The following is a 20,833-nucleotide window of genomic DNA, read 5'->3' on the forward strand; positions in this document are numbered from 1 at the left end:
AGCTTTTACCTAATCATCACATCCCAGCACAAATTCCAGTGCGTTGTAGTGCTCGAGAAATCGGCCCAAATACTTCAAATTTGAAAGTGATTCTCCGCTTCTGCCGCCGTTTAACATTCACCACGGGATCTCATCTGAGGTGATAGAGATCAGTGACAGGGCGTTTTAGCGGTGAGACTGTCGTTTTCGGCGCTGGGCCCCGCTGTGGGACCGGGCCCGCGGGGCCGACCTATCCACACCTCCCCAGCGGGGGTGGCTGGCGAGCGGCGTACACACGGTCCTCGTAGAGCAGGCAATTACCGTCTCGAACGAAATCGGTGCCAGCGGGTCTGACATGGTCAGCTCTCACTAAATAAGGCGTGGGTGAGACTAAAACGCTCCCGCGAAGCTGCGCAAATGTGAAAGCAGTGTGAAAGCTGGGTGTCTTCCTGTTGGTCGCTTCCTTCATTAGCCGCGTTTTCTCGGGAAGGCGACACACAGACAACAAACAGAGGAAGTTTCTCGCATGACAGATTTATTTTCAGCTCACGTGCTGTCGAATGAACAGACCTGATTCAATAGCTGGATTGGCGTGGTCTGTGTAACCGGCAAGGAAGCTATTTGTACTGGGAAGTTGGAAAACGTAGTAGACTTCCCGTAGCAAGGAGAAGCCGACTGAATATTACCATTCACTCGATCTCTCGTAACAACGGTTCGCAACAGACCTAGCATGTAGGTAACAGTGCCGTAACAATCACCTGAGTTGCACGCCTAGTAGCGGCTCTTTCTCAAATCGAGATTCAAATAAATACATAAATACAGTTTCAACAACAGCTAACTGAACTACCAATAACAACGCAAGTTGGCGTGGCATCGGCGGGACCGCTCTCAGCTCACGTCAATAACGAATAACGATCGGTACCGCATTCCAATGCTCGATTTCCTCTCATACGTTCCACTAGCGGCAGAAACATGGCCTCATCAGGCAGCCATCTCGGAAGCCCGAAAAGCATTCCCTCCTCTTGGCCATTGACCGCTCGGTCACTGTCGCGACAGCGCCGACGGTGGCACGCGCGGTACTTGCTACTGGCCGCCGCGCGGTACTCGGTACTGGTCGGTCGCAGTACTTAGTACTTTGACTCGGCAGAGAGGTACTCGCGCAGGCCCTTGGGGCACTTGGTGGCGTACGCCTGCTGGCAGTCCTGCTGCTCGGCGCCCCGTCGGGCGGCCTCGCGGAAGGCGGCGAACTTGCTGGAGTTCTCAACGGTCGACTCGTCGACAGAGCTGGGGGAGAGGTCAGAGTTAGTTAGACTCATGGACAGACTGGTCAGCTTCAGGGGGACGGAGGGGGGAGAGAGAAAGAGAGAAGAGAGAGAGAGTGTGTGTGTAAGAGAGAGTGAGTGAGTGAGAGAGAGAGAGAGAGAGAGAGAGAGAGAGAGAGAGAGAGAGAGAGAGAGAGAGAGAGAGAGAGAGAGAGAGAGAGAGAGAGAGAGAGAGAGAGAGAGAGAGAGAGAGAGAGAGAGAGAGAGAGAGAGAGAGAGAGAGAGAAAGAGAGAGAGAGAGGTAGATATAGAAAATGACGTCGGTACGTTTCAAACACTCTTTTTGCTTTTCAAACATGGAAAAAGTAGCAAGAAACTCTTTTGTCTGAGCTTCTTGCATTTTGTAAACTTCGAACAATGACAGTTTTGCTCCTAACGAAGGGTGTATTTATTTCGGAACAAGTAATGTCATAATAATCAACATATAGATCATAAACAACTTGCTAGAAAAGAAACACCCGCCGTGTGAAGTGAATCTGTTCCCACCTTCCACAAGTCAAAGTCGAATTCAAGCGTGCAGGAATTGCTCATTGAAAAAAAAGCCTATGACACTGTAATAACGATGAAGCAAGAAGCGTTTCCAAAATCCCATTAAGCTCCGTCCCTTCTGTTGGTTGTGATTTTGAAATAGGAAGTCAGCTGGCCAGGGTTGCGTCAGAGCGCTTGTTTACTGAAGAAACCAGCCAATTTGGGTGGCAGAGCGGGTGAAAGTGAATCCAGGGCACCATTCCGCTGAACAATGATTCAATTCTACTTTCGTCCCATCAAAGCGAAAGCTCTGAAGTCTGAACCGTACAGCAGACAGAATTGCCTCAAAACGTAATTAGAGCCAACGCTAGGGCAATTCTAGCCGAATAGTTTTATGGAAACGGTTCAAATTTTACGGCAATTTTGAAATTAAACTCCATGGAAATATATTTTGCTCCAAGTATTTTAAGCCTTGTAAGCAGTGTTTACAGTTGGTGAGAGTTGACGCCAAAGCGGTGTACTAGCTGACAACTTCATGAAATGATTTGACATACAAAAAAGTCGAACAGAATGACAGCTGCAACACTCTCGACTCAAAAGCCATTCATATCCTCTGGGGGCTAGTGGAGCGTGTCAAATCTGCCTTTAACGACGTGAGACAGCGGACGATGGGAGGCAGACGATCCTAAGTCAGTGAAATGTGACATAAACCTCCGATAATAGCGGCCCAGCGGAAACTCTCACCGGCCGCTGTGGCAGCTCACCGTACAGCCACGCACTTTCAGACAGGCACCGCAATCATAGAGGACCACGGCTGGCCAGTTGGTCGTCCGTATAAAAGAAAACGGGGCCTCCAGACGGCCGTAATTGGATCGTGATTTCTATTATGGTAGGTTTTGGTTACGGTTTCGTTTCGTGTTACAGCTGGTTACGCTTTAGCTACAGGTGGTGCTTGATGCTTGGTTTGCTCGCTCTTCGTATTTTAAAAACCTACATTTTGCCATACTCAATTTTGTTTCAATCGTTCAGTTAATTACCAGCACGATAGTTATATAAAATGTTACCCGATAATGCAGATCGTACAAATGCTTGGCCGCCCTAGCCACGCTCTAACCCGGATCTTAAAGCCCTACCATCTGGTGAGTGAACGCTTTCCTGTTCCACTTACCCGATGAACTTCTGGATATCGGTGGCGATCTGTCCGAACTTCTGGGGCGCGTCAGCCTGGTGGGTCTCACACACGGCACGCTGCTGGCACTCGAACTCGAGCACGCGCATCTTCTCGAAGGCCTGCTCCAGCATGTACAGCACCTGGATGGCATCATAAGCTGTGGACAAAGGACCAGAGTTAGACAAGAAAATGAGTCGGCGACATTGCGTGAAAGGACGCATTGCAAAACGCACTTTGAAAATTTTAGATGACGGTAAACATTACGGTTATTGATTCAATTATATGCGGTTAGTTATAAAAGAGGTGATGGGCCAACAAGTACGGGCCAAAGATCGGAGACATATGATGAATGTTTGCAGGGCCCATCAGATGCTTATCCAGCGTTGAGCTAGGAAATGGCACACAACACTGTTCATCAAAAGAAAAGCTTTTCCAGAGAAGTCTTAGGAAGTGGGCCATGTTTGTCCGAAGACGCCGTTGAATTCGTGTCACGTCTGACGTCTATTTATCGCGTTTGGCACAGCACTGGCACCCTGGAAGTGCTGAGTAATGATGCTATTCCTTTGTTTGGAATTGGAGTCAAAGAGAAAGCTGCACTCACATTTTATCCCTCGCATCCATCAAGAATACTCCAACATTATGTGGGTGAAAACTGCAAAGGCAATTGATAAATGGGAAGAAATAATTTGATCTCTTTGAGAAATCATTGTTTTTTGCAACACTGTAGCAATACTTTTTCTTACCCATTGCCTGCTAAGATGTAAAAAGTGACCGATTTAATCAATTGAGTTTGAAACTGCGCATAATTACCCATTCATTGCTAGTTGTAGTCCAGAACCTACCCATTAATTGATTGAACACCTAAGGAACCGTTAACGCATGAATAATAGCCTATACTTGGCCGGTCATTCCATGCAATTACGTTCTTATTCATCTCAGTTGAGTCAGCTATTAAGGTAATGACTTGGTATTCATTCTTTTTATCGCCACGATCACCACACCTGGCCAAAATCACTACACAGCGGCCGGCCGGCGGGCAGTCCCTGTGTCGGGCTCCGCTTCAGAAGTGGGTCGGTGTGCGCCCTCCGCCTGAAGTCCGCCGCGTTCAAAGTAGGTCTGGCCCTCCTCACCGCCATTTGGGTCAGACTAACGGTACTGAACAGCCACCCAGAAGGAGCCTTGGCCAGGGCCGTCAGCATGACGGGACAGGTATCGATGACAAGGGTCGCACTCAACGCACACAGATTCAAACATGACAGGGATGTTAATCTCAGGTGATATGGAATGCTGCTGCAGTGACTAGGTTTTAATCTCTATGGAGTGGTGCCATTGAGATGTAAATTGTAAGAAGGGTTCATTTACTGAGGCTGATCGCACTTCAATTTGCTTATAGCGTATAGTGCGGGCGTGGTGTGCGGTCAAAAATATTTTGTGAGCTTCTCTCTGAATGTGCATGAAAACTAGGTACAGGGACCCGCAGTTGCTTCTGTACACACTAGTATTTCAGCGTATTCTTTGCCTGTCACACCGTTGGAGGCGAATTGGGAAATGATTGTGTGCTTATTAAAACCACCATCTGAAGGGCTTTTAACTGATGTGCTGCTCTCCTAATTCAGTGAACTTTTTATGGCTATATCAGCAAAACATTGTTTTCAGCGCTTTTTCCTGCCCCATTCCTTCTGAAACCTGGAACCGCTTATTCCATTTACTCCTGCCATCTGACGATGGTCGTGCCGACTACTAGTTCCGGCGCTAGTTACTGCTCCAGTTTTGCACCCGGCACAAACTCAGGCAGCACCGCATGGCTCGACCATGGGGAGGGTCGGACCGAGCCGACTGCCTGGGGCGCGGTTAGATCGGACGCCCTGCTGGGGAAGGGGACGGGAGTGAGGGGGAGTGGAGGAGGTGGTCACGTGGTCCGTCCAAGCTCGCAGACGACCTGACCTGTCCTGCGCCCAGCCATGTTCCGTGATCCAAAATGGCACGAGAGCTGTGGAATGCCTGGAGGAGACGCTTCGAAAGCGAACTTCAGCAGCACTAGTTTACCATATTCTGTGGAGATAAATTAATATTATCTAAATGCAGAAAAAAATTGTATGCCCAAGCTGTATAAGCTGTATCTTTTTAAAGGTTGTAAATAAAATTATTTTAGGGACTTACACATAGACACATTTTACACATAGACACATTTACACATTTTAGGGACTTACACATCGTATACACAGTGAATTGTGTTACAATAAGCCGTTTCACTGTTATGGTTACCAACTGAAGAGTTATCCTTTTTTCTCACAGGGAATGACAATACAATAACAATACGAATAAAACCAGACGTTTCGCACAAAAAAGTGCCTCCGTCAGTGGCAAGAAATAAGTAATTAGGCATACATGTTTTCTTTCGATAACATCGTTGAAGTAGTTATCTTTATTTTTAAAAAGATATATTTTCAGCAGTTTTTTAAGCACATCATGGAAGCTTATAAACATTTGTGTATTTTATCGGCAACCCGGCTGGCCAGACCGAGACAGTGCCGCATTTAGTTATCATCGATGTTAAACCTATACACTCATTTTTCTCCACTGACGAAGGCACGTTGTTGTCCGAAACGTTTGGTTTTATTCGCATTGTTTTTTATATTGTCATTGACCGTGAGAAAAACATACTCATATGGACTGGTCTCAGTTCATATAGAAATTGTTGCACATTCATCAACACAGATAAAATGAATATTAGCCCTCACCACACATATAAGTAAAGGTAAGTAGACCTCGCCCGCTGTTTTACACCAATAAATCGCGGCAAAGCGAAGGATTGCGACGATTCTTTGGTGCCCTGGAGTTAATCAATGTTACAACTTCCCGGAAAATTAAATAGCCCTAATCATTTTTGCATCTTGTCTGAGAATTTTAAATCCCTGAACCAAATAACCTTTAACTTGTGATTTTTTTTTTTCAAGATCATGTCAGGCTAGAATAGCAATTGAAAGTCAGCGCACATCTTCTGTGTGTTTCCATAGTCGTTTCGTGATTAGCAACGTGACAACATGTGAAATATACTATCTAATGTTTGTCTCATTAATTGTTGTGGGTGCCAAGGTCACGTGAAACTCAGGTTAAGGTCATTTAGTTGAAATGATCTCGGTTAACTTCCTTAAATTTACACCTTTTTACTGTGTTTTTTTATGAAGTGTTGGTTTGAAATTTAGCACCCATTTTAGCATTTGAAAACTAGGCATACTTACGTATCAGTTATAGTGCCTATGCATAATATGTTGCAAGGCTGTAAGTGCTGGTTAACATTCTATATAGCCGGCAGAACGCCTAATGGGTGATCTGGCGTGACCCGTCCTACCCCAAATGCTTTGATACATCATCTTTGATCAAAGCAAGTGCAAATTCGGAGTCAGAAGCAAGCCAAGTCCCAGCAAACTTCACTTGTAGAAATTCTAGCAGGACCAAATTTTCCGTGCTTTTGGGTTATTAACCTGATCTGGAAGGTCAACCAGTGACCTAGGATCTCAGCATTGACCAGGACATAAAAATAATTGGCTTTTTCTCGTCGGCGATGACCAGGACCCTCAAATCATCGGATTTCTCTCGTCACGAGCAGCACGCTCTTTTTTTATTTTTTTCAGCGAAGCTCTGGCTCTTTTTATCAAGGGCCGAATGGCTGAGGGTTTCTACGCCCCTCCGCTACATGTAAGACGCTGAAAAGAAATGCCTAAATAGGTGAGGGTTAAATATCGATTGCTCGCCCTGGCAGGGCATTTTTCATAACACGGCCTGGCAGGGTGGGGTCGATGCGACCCCCTCGCGATTGGCTCCTATGGCGCCTAGAAACACCAAATTTGGTAGGTAGGTGGGCCCCCTAGAGTTCTCGCCCCTGTGCAAATTTGGTTGCTCTAGGTCAATATTTAGGGGGGTTTTGGGGGGTATAAATGTAAAAATTTCGCTAAAAACAGGTCAAAAGTTTTTCGCTTATAACTTTTGATCTAATTAAGATAGAGCAAAAAGAAAAGCACCAGTGAACTCAGCACGTTAAGGCGCGTCTAATGATATACTTTTTATAACTGAGCTGCGCTTGTTTCTGCTGAATAAAAATGGTACGAAATTGTTTTTCTTTGTTGATTACACAACTTGTAAGTGATTTGCAGATTATCTGAAGGATAAAATGATTTCTTCCGTGATAGGAAACTTGACGAGTTATTGGAAGGCTTAAAACAGTCACTTTTTGATGGAGGAAAAAACTTTGACATAATTATGTATGCCATGGAGTTAATAAAAGAGCCCACTCTTCGCCGCGCCCGGGAAAAGAAGAGGTTCGCTTTTTCCATCCATGCTCAACTTTCCCCACGATGTGTCTCAACTTACCCCGCCCATGGGGTAAGATGAGCAACGTGCAAGATGATTTTTGACGTAGCCTTTCAGTACAAAAATAAGCGGTATGAAACATTTCTGGCCACCATTACATGCGCAATGACGCACTCTGTCCGTCCAACCCGTAAACGCAGAAAAATGATCAGTAAGGTAGCCTGTAGCTTACGAAAAACAAAAGCGGCTCAACTTACCTCATTCTTCCCTACGTTACACAATTGAGGGCATTTTTTAGGCCATCACAGTATTTGTCAACAATTGTTGTTTGGGGGGCTGGGGAGGGTGGTTACTGGCTCATAAACTGTCCCCCCCCCCCAAATAAAAGAAAACGAAACCGATCATCCGCGAAAAGAACTATTGAGCTCGAACCAAGGTGACGAATCGATTTATAGGTATGCAGGATGACTAACGATGCCACTTTTTGACTTCTTGTGTCAAATAAATTCCATCATCTGGATAGCACGTCAACATTCTATTTGACATTTTACAACAAACGTAGGGTAGCCTGGGGCAAGACGCCCCAGATAATTTATTTTGCTACATAACTTTTGTCCCACATCACCTGGAAGGCCAAATTTGTGCTCAATGCGTTGTTTGGACATTTTACTTTAAATTCCACCCGTCAAATTCATTCACTTATGATCGAACTCCCAGCTAGGAAGTGATTTGTGAAGCAACTGCAAAAGGGGCATTTTGCCCCAACCCCAGGGCAAAACGCCCCACGGCCTGGGGCAAGAAGCCCCATACTCTAGATTAAAGATTAAACATGCTAGTTGACTAAATCTTATATGAGAGGCCCGTTAAGGCCTGGCTACACTATGCGTTTTTTGCGTGCGTTTTTGCAGGTTTGCGTGTTTTGTGTAATATCGTTCTAGGAAAAAAGTTATAAACAATATAATTTTTACTTTGGTTATATACAAAAGCTATTATAACTCTTATGTAACTAAAATTTAAGGTGAAAAACATCGCAAAAACGTAATATCGTTCCTTTTTCTAGAACGATATCACGCAAAACACGCAAACACGCAAAAAACGCACGAAGAAAACGCATAGTGTAGCCAGGCCTTTAGACCTTGGGAGGCACGGAACTGAAGTTAGCACCTTCCATTCTGTCAGGTGTTCAGCTATGACACTATTGTATGTACAGGTTTTTCATCTGGCTCATAAGGCCAAATAATAAATTATTGCAATGCAAATGTTAACAAAATACTTCCTATGCCATTAATTTGCTGAGAAAAGCACATAAAATTGCATAAAAACTTACTGTTCGCCAGTTACCGAACATTAGGAAGTGGGTATTCGGAACAACACATGAGGTAAAACGCCCCATGGGGCTTTTTGCCCCGCAACCTACTGGGGCGTTTTACCCCATCACGTAGTTCGGTCAGAGAACAACGCCTTGCACTCCAGCAAGAGATAATTTAAAACGGACCAACCCATTATTATAAGCGTTAGACACTACGTTGTTCAAAATACATAAAAGTCGTTAACCTGATGTGGACAATAAAAGAACGCCGTGATGCGTAATCTGACTGCAAAACATAAAAATCACTCCAAAAACAAATTTTTGGCTATATCTCCCTAAAGAGTTATCACAATTTCTTTCCAGTTTGCTCATATAATGATCATATAGTGCACGTTTTATAAAAGAGAGGATGTTTCCCCAGAACCTTGCCAGTTCCGAGAAACATCGGTGAGGCGTTTTACCTCGGCGGGGCGACTTGCCCCGGTCTACCCTATACTATTTGGCGCGACTAGCCTCATAAATGTTCTGAAACTAAAACCGTTTCTTCGCAATTAACTTGGACCACGTCATCCCAGCTTATGCACGACAAAAATAAAATAATGATTCAGGATCACTGGCCTAAATTCGAATGCTTAAAGTTTACTCGAAACCGGTGTGGCTGAGGCACTCTTCGCTACATCTCGTGACGGCCACCATTGTGTTGCATTTTTCGGTAAGCTATAAGTTAATAAGGAAAGGATTGGTGAGTGGGTTGAAAATAGCCCCCCTCCACCCCCCCCTCCTTCTGGAAACATAAGTAATCGAAAGATCTGGCGATGGTTTATCCACCTCCTCTGCCGCCGCGCTGCGAGGCCTCGATTCGTTCGGTATGTGGCTTCCTGAGCGGTCCTCCCCGGAGGCAAGGTGAAAGGTCATGGCCTGTATCAGAAATTTATAGGCGTTGCTGAATATGTTTTATAGTTCTTCCAAGGCGTTGGACACCGTTTTATTATATCGGATAAACATTGCACTTTCTTGTCAATCAATACATTTAAAGAAAACTTGATCATAATCTTATACTGCGGCAATTGCAGTTCTGCTTACGGTTGCCTCTTTATGATACGGGCCACCACCACCTCCACTGCGCTGGAGCTCAGGCGTTCTACCCCTCCCCGCTACGGACCGGCCCTCGGGCTAGGTGTGTTAGTACTGAGCGCAAACCTGTAGTAGTCACGTGACTTTCATTCACGTAGCGGTAACGGAAGCTATAGGCGATACCAAGGACGGGCTCTGGGGAGGCAACCGGCGCGGAAAAATAGCACGATTGTAGTTTTGGAAGAATATCTGTTGCGGTAAGAGGAATTATGCAAAACATACGTGCTAGGAGCAAACATGTGTTATTCCTCCATACTTTGCGCTACATTTCCTTTCTCCAATGGCCAGCACTTAGCAAATAATAGCGCAATTCTAAATTGGTAATATATGTGTACAGTAGCAACTGCGGGTCCCTGTACCAGTTAAGGGTTGAAATAAGTCAATCGGGAGGTGCAAAACACTTCAGTTGGTGCCGAATCCGTGTCGGTGAAGGGGTGGTGTAACACAAGAAGCTGCTCTATCGTCTGCCGTGCGCTGACAGGTGCACACATCGTTCGGTAATGCCGGGGTCGCCATTCTGTATCCCACCGTCACCTGATAGACCGCGGCTGCTCCTGGCCGCCGGCTCACTGCGCACAGTGGACGTCCAGCCCGCAAAAGTGTCCAAAATTCCAGCGACAGAGGCGCGGGCCGCTGACGTTGATGCCGATCTGCAGTAGGGAGATGAAGAGCAGCGCAGCAGCCGTGGCCAGTACGGTGAACATCACCTTGCCGCCGAGGCCGCCCATGAAGCGGGCGAACCCGTTGGCAGACCGGTTGATGGCATGGCTGAGCCTGCCGGTAGTGGTGTAGAAATCTCTGGCCGTGTTGCTGGCCGTCTTCTGCACAGTGCGGCGCAGGCCCTGGAAGGACTTCTGCACATCGTACAGCGGCCCGTAGTGGTAGTGGAACTGGTAGCACTTGGTGCGCAGCCGGCGCAGGTCCTCCCGCGAGTACGAGTTGAAGTCCTCCGGAGGATACTCGTTGAAGTCGTAGGCGTCGTCACGATCCTCCGGATGGACCTCAGGACGCTGCGTGGCGAGCAGAATCCCCTGACGGTCCTGTTTCACAGCAGACTGAGAGGCGCTGAAGTTGTACTTAGACGTGGCACCAGAGCCGCCAGGGAGCACGGTGAACCCGTTGGCCGTCTTGTAGGAGGAGTAGCTGGACGGCTGGCCGCCGGTGTAGATGGAGTTGAGGTCGGCAGCCGTGTGAAACGGGTGTGGGTTGGGAACAAATCCGCCGGTGTCGGCGCCGCACGAGGTGATGGCTGAGATCAGCCACAGTGTGGGTAGCAGAATGATGGCACCCCTGGCCATGGCGAAACTCTGAAACACGACGTAATTGTGCAGGCAACGATAGCAAGGTGGCACTTGCGGCCAACAGACATGCAGGTTACAGAGAGGGAGGTAAGAACTGAAAAAAGAATTGCGACGTAAGATTGGAGGCAAAGGATTAAGGATGTTTGAACACCGTCGATGTCAAATGCTGTTTTTAATCTTGCTTACTCAAATATGTAGCTCGATAATGTGTTTTTGTTATCTCAAGTGCTCCGCCCAATGTTCACTTGAAAGGTGTTTGTTTCTGATGATGAAATTGGTATCATTGCAATGCAGATGTAAAACGGAATTTCATAAAACTCCGACGTTCAGAAGTGTACACCAAGCTGGAAAGGAAGGAAGACCAAGGTTTGTGCACAATTTCCGATTTCGATGTTAGTGGCCCAATAGTTGGTGTATTGATAATATTCTCATTCGATAATGCCATAAATGCTTGTTCCACTCTGCGTGCGATGAGGCAGTCGAAAATCGTTATCCATTTATTGGGTATTACTTTGGGGATCACCCTTCTCCAGACAGTTTTCTACTTTCTCATTACATCCATTCCTCTTCTAATTGCCGTCATCATGTCAGACGCCATTCTCATTTCTCACAGACACAGAAAAGGCCGGTGAAAACGGTTCGCTTTTCTTTTATCGAATGATACCGTGACGAGTACCACGACAGGCCAGATGTAACCAGCCGTGACGCCAGCCACGTGTAGTACCCGGCGTCACGGGCGGCGTCACGTGACGCTGCTATGGCACCGTGACAGACGATATAGGATATCGGTGTCCGGTCGAGCCCCGATTCACGCTATCGTAATAACTCAAACATGGGAGATAGTAAATATTGGTAACTATTATAAAAATGGACCCATGTATGATAGGCGAAAATTGGGTAACAAAGGTGATAAGCAGCCCAAAGAAATAAATAAAAAAAAATGATAATGTGAAGTAGCTATGGGGGTCAACACAATAGCTGGTTAGAATACATGTCGAGAAGATTATGATATATCAAATATGTACGTGCTGTCGATGAGTATAACATGCACGGTCTCACGATCAAATCGTAATCGTGGCCTGGCTATCACATTTATTTAGTCCTATCACCCACCCATCCATCTTACGTTCTTTGAGAAACATTCGAGACAGCTAGCGACTCAAAGTGTGCTTACGGTTGTAAGTAAGCGTTATTAGGCTTCCCATAACCTGTGAGGCGATGAGTAGCCGGTTTCCAAGACCTGTTGTGACGACAAGCAGGCTCCATACGCGAGAAGCGGAACATTACCGTGAGAAATGTGGCCTTTAAACTATGGGAAAAGACGAGCAGACTCAACCAGAGTATTAAACAACAAAAATAAGGAGGTTGGCTCGAGTCAGGTTATAGTTAAAATGCCTCGAGTCAGGTTATAGAATGTTAAAATCCTGCTATCAGAGCAGAGAAATCAGGATGTCATATCGAACACTGTTAATTATTACATTAGGTTATAAGAAAGACATGTCTGCATATAATTTAAAGGAAATGAAACATAAGTACATAATGGTATTGTCGAACTACCACGGTTAAAATGTCTAAAAAGGTTTAGAAAATATTCAGATGATGTATGATATGCTGTGATTAGAAAGGCATATAAAGGACATGATAGGTTGTACTGATACAAATTCCACGTCTGCGTATCGTGCAGATGACATCACAATAGTTTGAGAAAATAAATGCAGCAAAGATCTTTAATTGACTTATACTTATGACTTTCAGTCAAACTTTTTTTTAGAACAAAACATACTTGCATGCTTAAAGACCAAAACTTGATGGGCTAGGTATTGATGAGGAAATTGAGGTGTCTAATAACGATTTAACAACTAACGATTTACGATTAACGACTTTTTGAAGATTTTACTGTAACAATTTAACAATTGTCTTCGCTGTATTTACTTCTCAACCTGTCTAATTTCACGATGATAGTTAGCAAAATGAAATAATTATTTCGTAAATTCAGCATGGCAGAACGAGTTTTTGCCATGGCAACACTTATGTTGTCATAAGCCAAAGTTACTTGTTCACTTAATTAGAAGTAAGGATAAAAGTAGGAACATATGATTCTTTCATCACATCTTCGAAGATTGAGCTAATGAAAATTGAACTGAAAACGGCCGTGAAAAATGGTCGTTGCTGGCTTTTAATTTCTAAATACGCTGCTCCGTATCTAGTAATAGTCCATCAAATGAACCGTTTTAATTCGTAAGGTTGCGTACGGTTGATTTAGGTAATAATACTAGATTGTACCTTTATTGTAATTTGTTATATTCTTTTTATGCTGTTCAATTGATTAGCTGGTTGTAAATTCAGACATTGGTCAAAATTCCTTTGACCAATACTACCATCTAAGCCTTCCAAAAAAAGTTAGAGCTTTTGTTCGTTACCTTTCACTTTACCGGACTTCAAAACCCAAAAAGTTTCATCACCACCTTCCATTGTCGTCTTAGAGGCATTCCGTTGCCATTCCTGCATGCTCCAGCAGTTCGACCCTCCTCCACTCACCTCCTGCGAGCGAGCGCGCCTGGAACCCGTTGAAGCCCTGCGCCGGCTGGTAGTTGTTCTGGTAGCTGGCGTACGTGTCCGGCTCGTACTGGTCGTAGCGGTTGTAGGCGAGTCCCTGGCCGCCGCCGCCGGCGCCTCCGAAGGCCAGCAGCAGCAGCATCAGCAGCAGACCCAGCACCAGCACCACGCCGATGGCGCCCAGCACGTACTGGCCCACGTTGTCCGTGTTGCTGCCGTTCAGGATGATGAAGAAGCGCGGATCGATGACGTCTTCCATGCGCGAGGCCAGGTCCAGGTCCAGGCCCTGGGCGGCGCCCATGGCGGCGGCGAAGGCGGCGGCGGCGAGCATGTTGCGTTCCTGGGTCGGAGCGGTGCTGAGGACGGGGACGGCGGCCGGCGCACTGATGTGCCGCCGTCACGGACCCGCATATAAACACGAGTCGGTCGTGACGTCACGGACGGCGCTGGGTGGCCGCCGGCGCGTCGAGGTTTCACCTGAGGTGTGTTCTGGAAGCGGCGGCAGCTGCACGGCGACGAGAGAAGGCACACTCCCAGCCCCACTGTGCGCGCTTTTGTCGAGAAATGGCAACCGCTTATGCATATCCTCCGAGCTGAGCACGATTGATATTGCAAGGCACGCACCCGGTTTGAATGACAATGAAGCAGCGCCGCTGTTGAAGCATTCATCGTCGGCACTTTGCGCGCGCCGGGTGAACTCGGTTGACCTACTGCAGACCTCACGCGTTGCCGAGGTCGCGGGTCGGCCTTACCGCCCAGTGTAAAAAGCCGGATCGGCGTACGACGGTCACGCCGAACCGTTAGTCTCAGTAGTTGATGACGCTATTTTGTCACGCTGGTATGCATCTTGAGGAGCTGCGAGCTAATTTATGTGATGACTCATCAATGAAGAATGCTTGCTAGGACGAAGGTGACGAAGATGTACGACGTTATGTCCTACGAGCTTCGTGCACTAATGCGGCGGACACCAGCACTAAAGCTGATCAGTAAGCTTGCTTTCATAACCATTTTCGATATTACCATTCCACAGCACGAAAATTGCCAGGAACTGACATAAATGTAGGTACTATGTAGAAATGAATCCCATTCACATTACATCAAAAATGCTACAATAGTAAAAATGACCAAGTAGGATGATGAGCTTGAAGTAAGTACATAGCTACATGAGAATATACACCTACGCATTCGAGTCTTCTTAGACCTCGCTACGAATAGCAAACATAAAAAACATTCAAGCTGACGCGACTGTAATATTCCGCTTGTGCTTAGTAAAAGGTGCATATACAATCGGATAGTTGTATGTGAGTAACGTGTTGCAACGTTGAGGAGTTGCCGGGAGACATGCCATATCATATGTCAATGCTGCCTATTGTCCGGACACATGATGAATGTGTAAAATGAATTATGCATCAAATGGTGTTGTTACTTGTTACAGGTACCCGGTGAAAGGGTCAATATGCTTTTGCTTGATAGTTGCCTCAAATATAATGTACATTACATTTGACAATGTGTAAAACCTGGCTTTTCGAAAATCAAAGACAGTCAGTTTGTGGAGCGTTATACTTGATGCCTTTGATTTCATGGTTATTATTTGCAATTTTGTCAAAAATACGCCATGTAGAAAGATAATAGGTTATGCCACGATTCGGCCGAAACTGGCGTGTACTATTGGGTGTCCGGTAAGTTCTGGCGCCTCTTTTGGACTCCGTCTATCGCGCGCTGTGATTATTGGACATTCGGCCAATCACTACAGACATGACGCCTCGTTGACCGCTCAGCTAGGGGTCGTGTAAATTTGACCTTGAAGTCGTCTTCAGTGATGGGTAGATGGGCGAAAATGCGCCTTGTCGCGGAATGCCCGCGCGCGGCGGGCGGGTGCGGCTTAAACGAGGCGCCAGTTGCAGCGCGATGCGGCGTTGTTTGAACAGGTAAAGGCTTAATTCGAATCGGGAATTCCTTAGCAAATATCCTCAGACCGGTACGACCGCGGTATGACAAAACTACCGAGAGCTACCGAGCATTTCAGCGGCAATCGAAGAAAAGCTGGGGGGTGTGATAGACAAAAATGCTCCATCATCTTCGTCAATGTCCAATAAATGAATAACAGACTGGTACACGTGGAGTTCCTGGACAGGCACATCAACCCGAGGGGCAGGGCGAATTGCCCTCACTTCGCATTTCAGCAGCATTGAGCGCCCTTCAACAACGCCACCACCGTCCAAGCCAAACTGACAGAGGAGATCTTTGTGCCAGATCACCGTGGCAAAATGAGATTAGGCCGCCGTATTCTCCTTCTACTCGAGTGAGGCGTGCTACGCGTTTTACAGAATGAGCTCTGGGCTACATCTCATCCCAGCCTGGAGTCGCTGAAGACTAGCATCATGGCAGCATTGGAGGACCTGGAAATGTCCTACATCGCCAAAACCCGCAGGCGCTTCCGCCCCCGCGTCGAGGCCGTCGTCGGCGCAGATGGTGGTTTCATTGAATAAACACTTAGCGGGAGTAGGTGGCTTGGTATCCCTGGTCATTGTTTTGATCTATTGTTGAATATCCATGAATCAAAGGCATTTTTTAATGTTGAAAGCACCAGGACTTTGCGGACACCCTGAGTGTCGTCACAAAATCGATCATTACCCGACCTTTTTCGATGCATTCAAACGAAACTTATAATACAGACGATACAAAACTGATGCAGGAGAAGCTTTAGTAAATTTCAGTGCGATCGCTTGATTAGTTCTTGAATTATTGCAAAAATTCGGTGGGGGGTGGGGTGGGGTGTTAAACTCCCCCCCCAGTCAATAGCTAGTTAATTTGGTAATGACTTCTAACGATAGCGACATAAACGGTTTTCACGACGGCACATTAGGTCATATTGGTGCGATCTGGTCAACTTTGGTTCACAGTTGATTTTTACTAGGTTTTAGCGTGCGTTGTAATAGCTGCCAATATACCTTATTTATCAAATCATCAGGAATTATTTTAGCTAAGAAAATTAAATAACTTCATGATATGCAGACATTTGCTGCAAAAAATGTTAAGATTTGACCAAGTTTGTTATATCCGCCAGATAACCCGTGGTAAAATCGGCTATTATATCTCATCGAGGCCCGCGGTCAAGCCAATCGTACTGGACTGGACCTGGACCTGCGCCAGCGAGACCGCCTCTGTTGTAACGTGTCCCAACTCGCCACCCACCACCTCTCTCCGCACTTCCTCCGGTGCTCTGCTTCCCACCACCACGGGCACACTGCGCTCCCTCTCCCGCACGCTCCCTCACTCTCCCCGTCCCTCCACTCACCTCCTCCAAGAGCGCGCGCCTGGAACGCCTGGCTGCCCTGAGAGTAGGCCGCGTACGTGTCCGGCTCGGTGTCGTACCGGTCGTAGCCGTAGCCGTAGCCGTACGAGTCGTCGTTCCCGCTGAAGAAGTAGCTGAGCGCGTACAGACAGAGCGCCATCAGGAGGCCGGCGAGCGTCGCCAGCGCCACGCCGGCCAGCACGAACTGCAGGTTGGTCGTGTTGAAGTTGCTGCCGTTGACGATGAGGAGGATACGCGGGTCGACGATGTCCTCCAGGCCGGTGGTGTCCAGCTCCATGGCGGAGGCGGTGCCCAGGGCAGTGGCGAAGGCGGCGGCGGTGGCGAGCATGGCGGTGGTGGAACGGAGGCAGACGGCCGCGGGGCGGTGTTGTTGTTGACAAACTCGGGAGATGACTGGTGAACTGTGGTCGCCGAGGGCGTCTTATAAAGACGGGCCATCGTGACGTCAGCCGATGCCCCGAGGCAATTGCTGGGTCATGGTCTGGGACGACGACCGCGTTTCTCACGCACGAGCACCCCGACCAAAGCAGGCTGTTGCTGATGCTGCGTTTTCGTCGGCACTGGTCCGGATCTCGTGTGACACGGCGCAAATCTCGAGCAGGCCCGTCTCACGCGAATTGTGGCGGCCACCGGGCCTGCCCCAACACGGCTGTCAGATGCATCATGGTGACCTACCTCACCACCGCCGGCGAAGACCCAGGTCAGAGCGCGGCGGGTTTCTCTGACACATCGACCACGCCTCACTGGGTGCAGGTCGCTCTGCGATGAAGATTTGTAGTTGGAGGTTCTTTGACTTCATCTCATCTTTGAGAGCTAGTGTCTTCTCAAAGACACTGGTCCAACTTTTGGCATTTTTTGTCTGTCTTCTCGTCTTGTCTGTATTGCATGTCTTTGGTGTCTCCTCAAAGACACCAATCAGACTTGAACTGAGCTAACATGCTGGAACTGTGGCTATTTTGCGCAAATAGTGTGTTCTGCGAAGAGCGCTCCTCTGCCAGGCAGACGGGCAGCCAGTCACCACTTCTTGTGAAAACATCCCTGGTCGACTTTGCCATCGTCATTCGACGCAGCTATCATGGGAACCAAGATACCGACCGCCGCTAATCTGTTGTGAACCGCATCACTAACATAACAGAGCACCGGCTTCACAAGTGTAGAATACCAGTGCTGTCCTTTTCTTCGCTCGTTCCATTCCTATTACCCATTCTTTTAACCCTCGCATGTGTGCGGCGTTTGCCAGCTTCTAATGTGTAGGGGGGGGGGGGGTCGGTTGGACCCCCCCTTGCCGTTTGGCCCCTGATCGAGCTAGAGCTTCGCGGAAAAAACGAGCGTGTTGCCCGTGACGAGAGGAAGCCGATGATACCCAATTTTAAGGTCCTAGGTCATTGGTTGACCTTCCAGGTCAGGTCAATGACCCAAAGTCGGGAAAATCGGGACCTGTTAGAAAGTCGTAAAGTGTGGCTGCTAAGGGGTTTTTCGGGGTGCTGATCACGAATATCGTGTTAGTTTTGATCACAGATGATGTCTTGAAGCATTTAGACCAGGTCGGGTCAGGTCAGGTCAGGTCAACCAGTAGGCGTCGTGACGGGTATTCGTAGTACGTGTCAACCGCCTCTGACAGCTTCGTAACATGTTACGAAGTCACCAAAACTACTTCGTAAATGTTCAAATGGTTGCTAAATTCGAATTCAGCTCCAAAAACTAGCCTAGAAACATGTAAAACTCGAAAAAGTGACCCGAGGTCACCCGAGGTCACCAAAGGTCAATGACCTGACCTGACCTTCAGGTGACCTTGACACACACGGGAGTAACATCAAATCACATGTTTGAACGTTTGAAACCACGAAAAGCTTGCAAACACGCGGCTAGTGCGAGCCGACATACGCGAAATCGCGATTCCGGCCAAACAAGGTCTCGGAAAAGAGGTCACAGGTCAAAGGTCATTTGGGTCAGGGTCATGAAATTTTCAGGGTAGGTGTAAAATTGATCAATGCGAGGGTACTGAAAGTTTCGTCGCGATCGGCCGCTTTTTACGCGAGTTATTCGCGAAAAACCATGGGGGGGGGTCCATCCGACCCCCCTACACATGCGAGGGTTAAGCAGTTCGGCTCAAGCGAAGTCCATAGCAGAGCTCTCAACAAGAGGTATGATTGAGGCATGGTTTTGACTGCGCTCTTTATTCTTGCACTTATTATATTCATGGGTATACAGGGTCTTTCATAATGAATGCTATTTTTAAAATAGCCATAGCTCAGGTGATATACATCACAAAGTTATTGTCAATACCCGAATGAAAAAAACAAATCATGTGATGAATTATGTACACATGACCCGCATTTAAGTACCCTACATCGATTTTGAACTGTGTCGCCTCGCTTTCGGACACAGATTTCGGCCCGCTGACGCAAATGGTGCACCACGCGCTTCACATCCTCCGCGCACAGTATTGCAGCAAACCTCTCCACTGTGACCTGTAGCTCTATGAGGGTCACTGGAAGGGCCTGTGCTTGGGTCCTCCAAGACGACTGCCCAAAATCAGAAGTCCATCGGCGAGAGATCAGGGCTCCAAGCTGGCCATGGCCGCTCAGTGAGACGGCTGATCACTCGTCTGTCAAAGTTGCCATCCAACCACTGGCGCCCAGCCGCCGTTGTGTCAACTTCAGCGCCGTCCTGCTGAAACCAGCGGCCTTGTCTTTGTACCCCGCCAGGAACATGAAGCAGAATTCTTTCTTGAGCACTGAGCAGCCTCAGATAAGCTGGCCCGGTCACTGATAAGCCAGAAGCGAACCAGTGGACGAAGACACGCTCGTCGACCACAGCAGCCCAAAACATGACCTTTCGTGCGTTTTGTTCCTTGCAGTCAACACTCAACCGTGACATTCTGGAATCTGTTCACAAGTCTGGGATCATTTCAGAGCGAACATTTTGCTTCTTATCAGTGTCCCCGAATCTTACGGTGGACAGCCGTGCGCTTCAGTAAGCCGTTTCCCACGACCACGTCCAAAACGCCTACGTGAAAAAGAGCTTACCCGTGTTGTAGGGGAGGCATTGCATGTCCGCACAAAAGGGAAGTTTGGTGAAGTGTGGCAGTTTTACATCAACATCATCAACAATTACATCACAATTACATCAACAGAAATTCCAAGAAATTTGCAATAAGGTAAATACAAAATTTATGTTTTAATTATTTTCGAATTTAACTTCGCGTTTTAAAAATCACATTCATTATGAAAGACCCTGTAGTCATAGGTATCAGCAGTCACTTTATCACCAGCTTATAGCCATTGGAAGATTTTCAAAAAATACAAAGGCCAAAGGCACGTCAGATCAGGGCGTCAGATCGCACTTCGCGTTTGTCAGCGGCTGATGAAATCAGGAGAAAGCAGGTGAGGAATAGAACCTCTCCACATTCAGTGTACTGCATATGTAATTATGCTAGACTGCTTTGGTAGGTATTTTCAGCTTGCAATTGCACTTTTTAGCTCAACAAGCTCAGCGTAACAAACAGTGCCTTCAAAGTTGGTGCATAAAAGGTAAAATCACATTTGTTCCCGGTGTACATTGTGCATTTGCAATTATGCATTCATTTACATTCATGTGAGGAGCAAATGAGACTAGATGATCTTCTATTGTTGAGGGTCCAATCAAATTCAGTATACCGTTAAACTCTGCAGGCGCGGGCAAAGTGGTCGGTGCATAGGTCCATGATTTTACGCAACACATCCGCTAAGCGGGTACCGGGATCCGTGACCACCCATTAAAACGTTTAGACTAAATTTCTCCATTGAGCTTTTCAGAATAAGTTTGGTCATGTTCCCATATAAGGCCAGCTTACGTTACCTTGCTACTATCCCCTAGCTATTGTAATCTTTTAAACCGTTCTTTCAGGGATTCTGCTTTACGACCATCTAACAATACATCATTCGCTGTTCACCAAATCCGCGCCGTGTATGTAAAAATCACTCA

At 47.1% G+C, this 20,833-nt stretch overlaps 1 protein-coding gene across 3 annotated transcripts; it reads right to left on the minus strand.

The window, feature by feature from the left end:
- Positions 1-497: 497 nt before the first annotated feature.
- Positions 498-17,259, minus strand: LOC122391896. Of its 3 annotated transcripts, none has more exons than XM_043386222.1 (3): positions 16,850-17,259; positions 2,938-3,097; positions 498-1,263 (listed from the first exon to the last, which is right to left on the minus strand). In XM_043386222.1, the coding sequence occupies exons 1-3, from the start codon at positions 17,193-17,195 to the stop codon at positions 1,107-1,109; spliced, it is 663 nt and encodes a 220-aa protein (XP_043242157.1). In that variant the 5' UTR covers positions 17,196-17,259; the 3' UTR covers positions 498-1,106. The 3 variants fall into 3 exon arrangements, with proteins under 3 accessions (XP_043242157.1, XP_043242156.1, XP_043242155.1); XM_043386221.1 differs by lacking the exon at positions 16,850-17,259 and adding an exon at positions 13,534-14,026; XM_043386220.1 differs by lacking the exons at positions 498-1,263; positions 16,850-17,259 and adding an exon at positions 10,229-11,626 and having other exon boundaries at positions 3,011-3,097.
- Positions 17,260-20,833: the final 3,574 nt, after the last annotated feature.

The sequence above is a fragment of the Amphibalanus amphitrite genome, unplaced genomic scaffold, assembly GCF_019059575.1.
Source record: "Amphibalanus amphitrite isolate SeventyFive unplaced genomic scaffold, NRLGWU_Aamphi_draft 000460F_arrow, whole genome shotgun sequence".
In the NCBI taxonomy this organism is placed as follows: domain Eukaryota; kingdom Metazoa; phylum Arthropoda; class Thecostraca; order Balanomorpha; family Balanidae; genus Amphibalanus; species Amphibalanus amphitrite.

Excerpts from the sequence above, each read along its gene's own strand:
- LOC122391896 (XM_043386220.1), bottom strand. The coding sequence starts at position 10,992 with ATGGCCAGGGGTGCCATCATTCTGCTACCCACACTGTGGCTGATCTCA.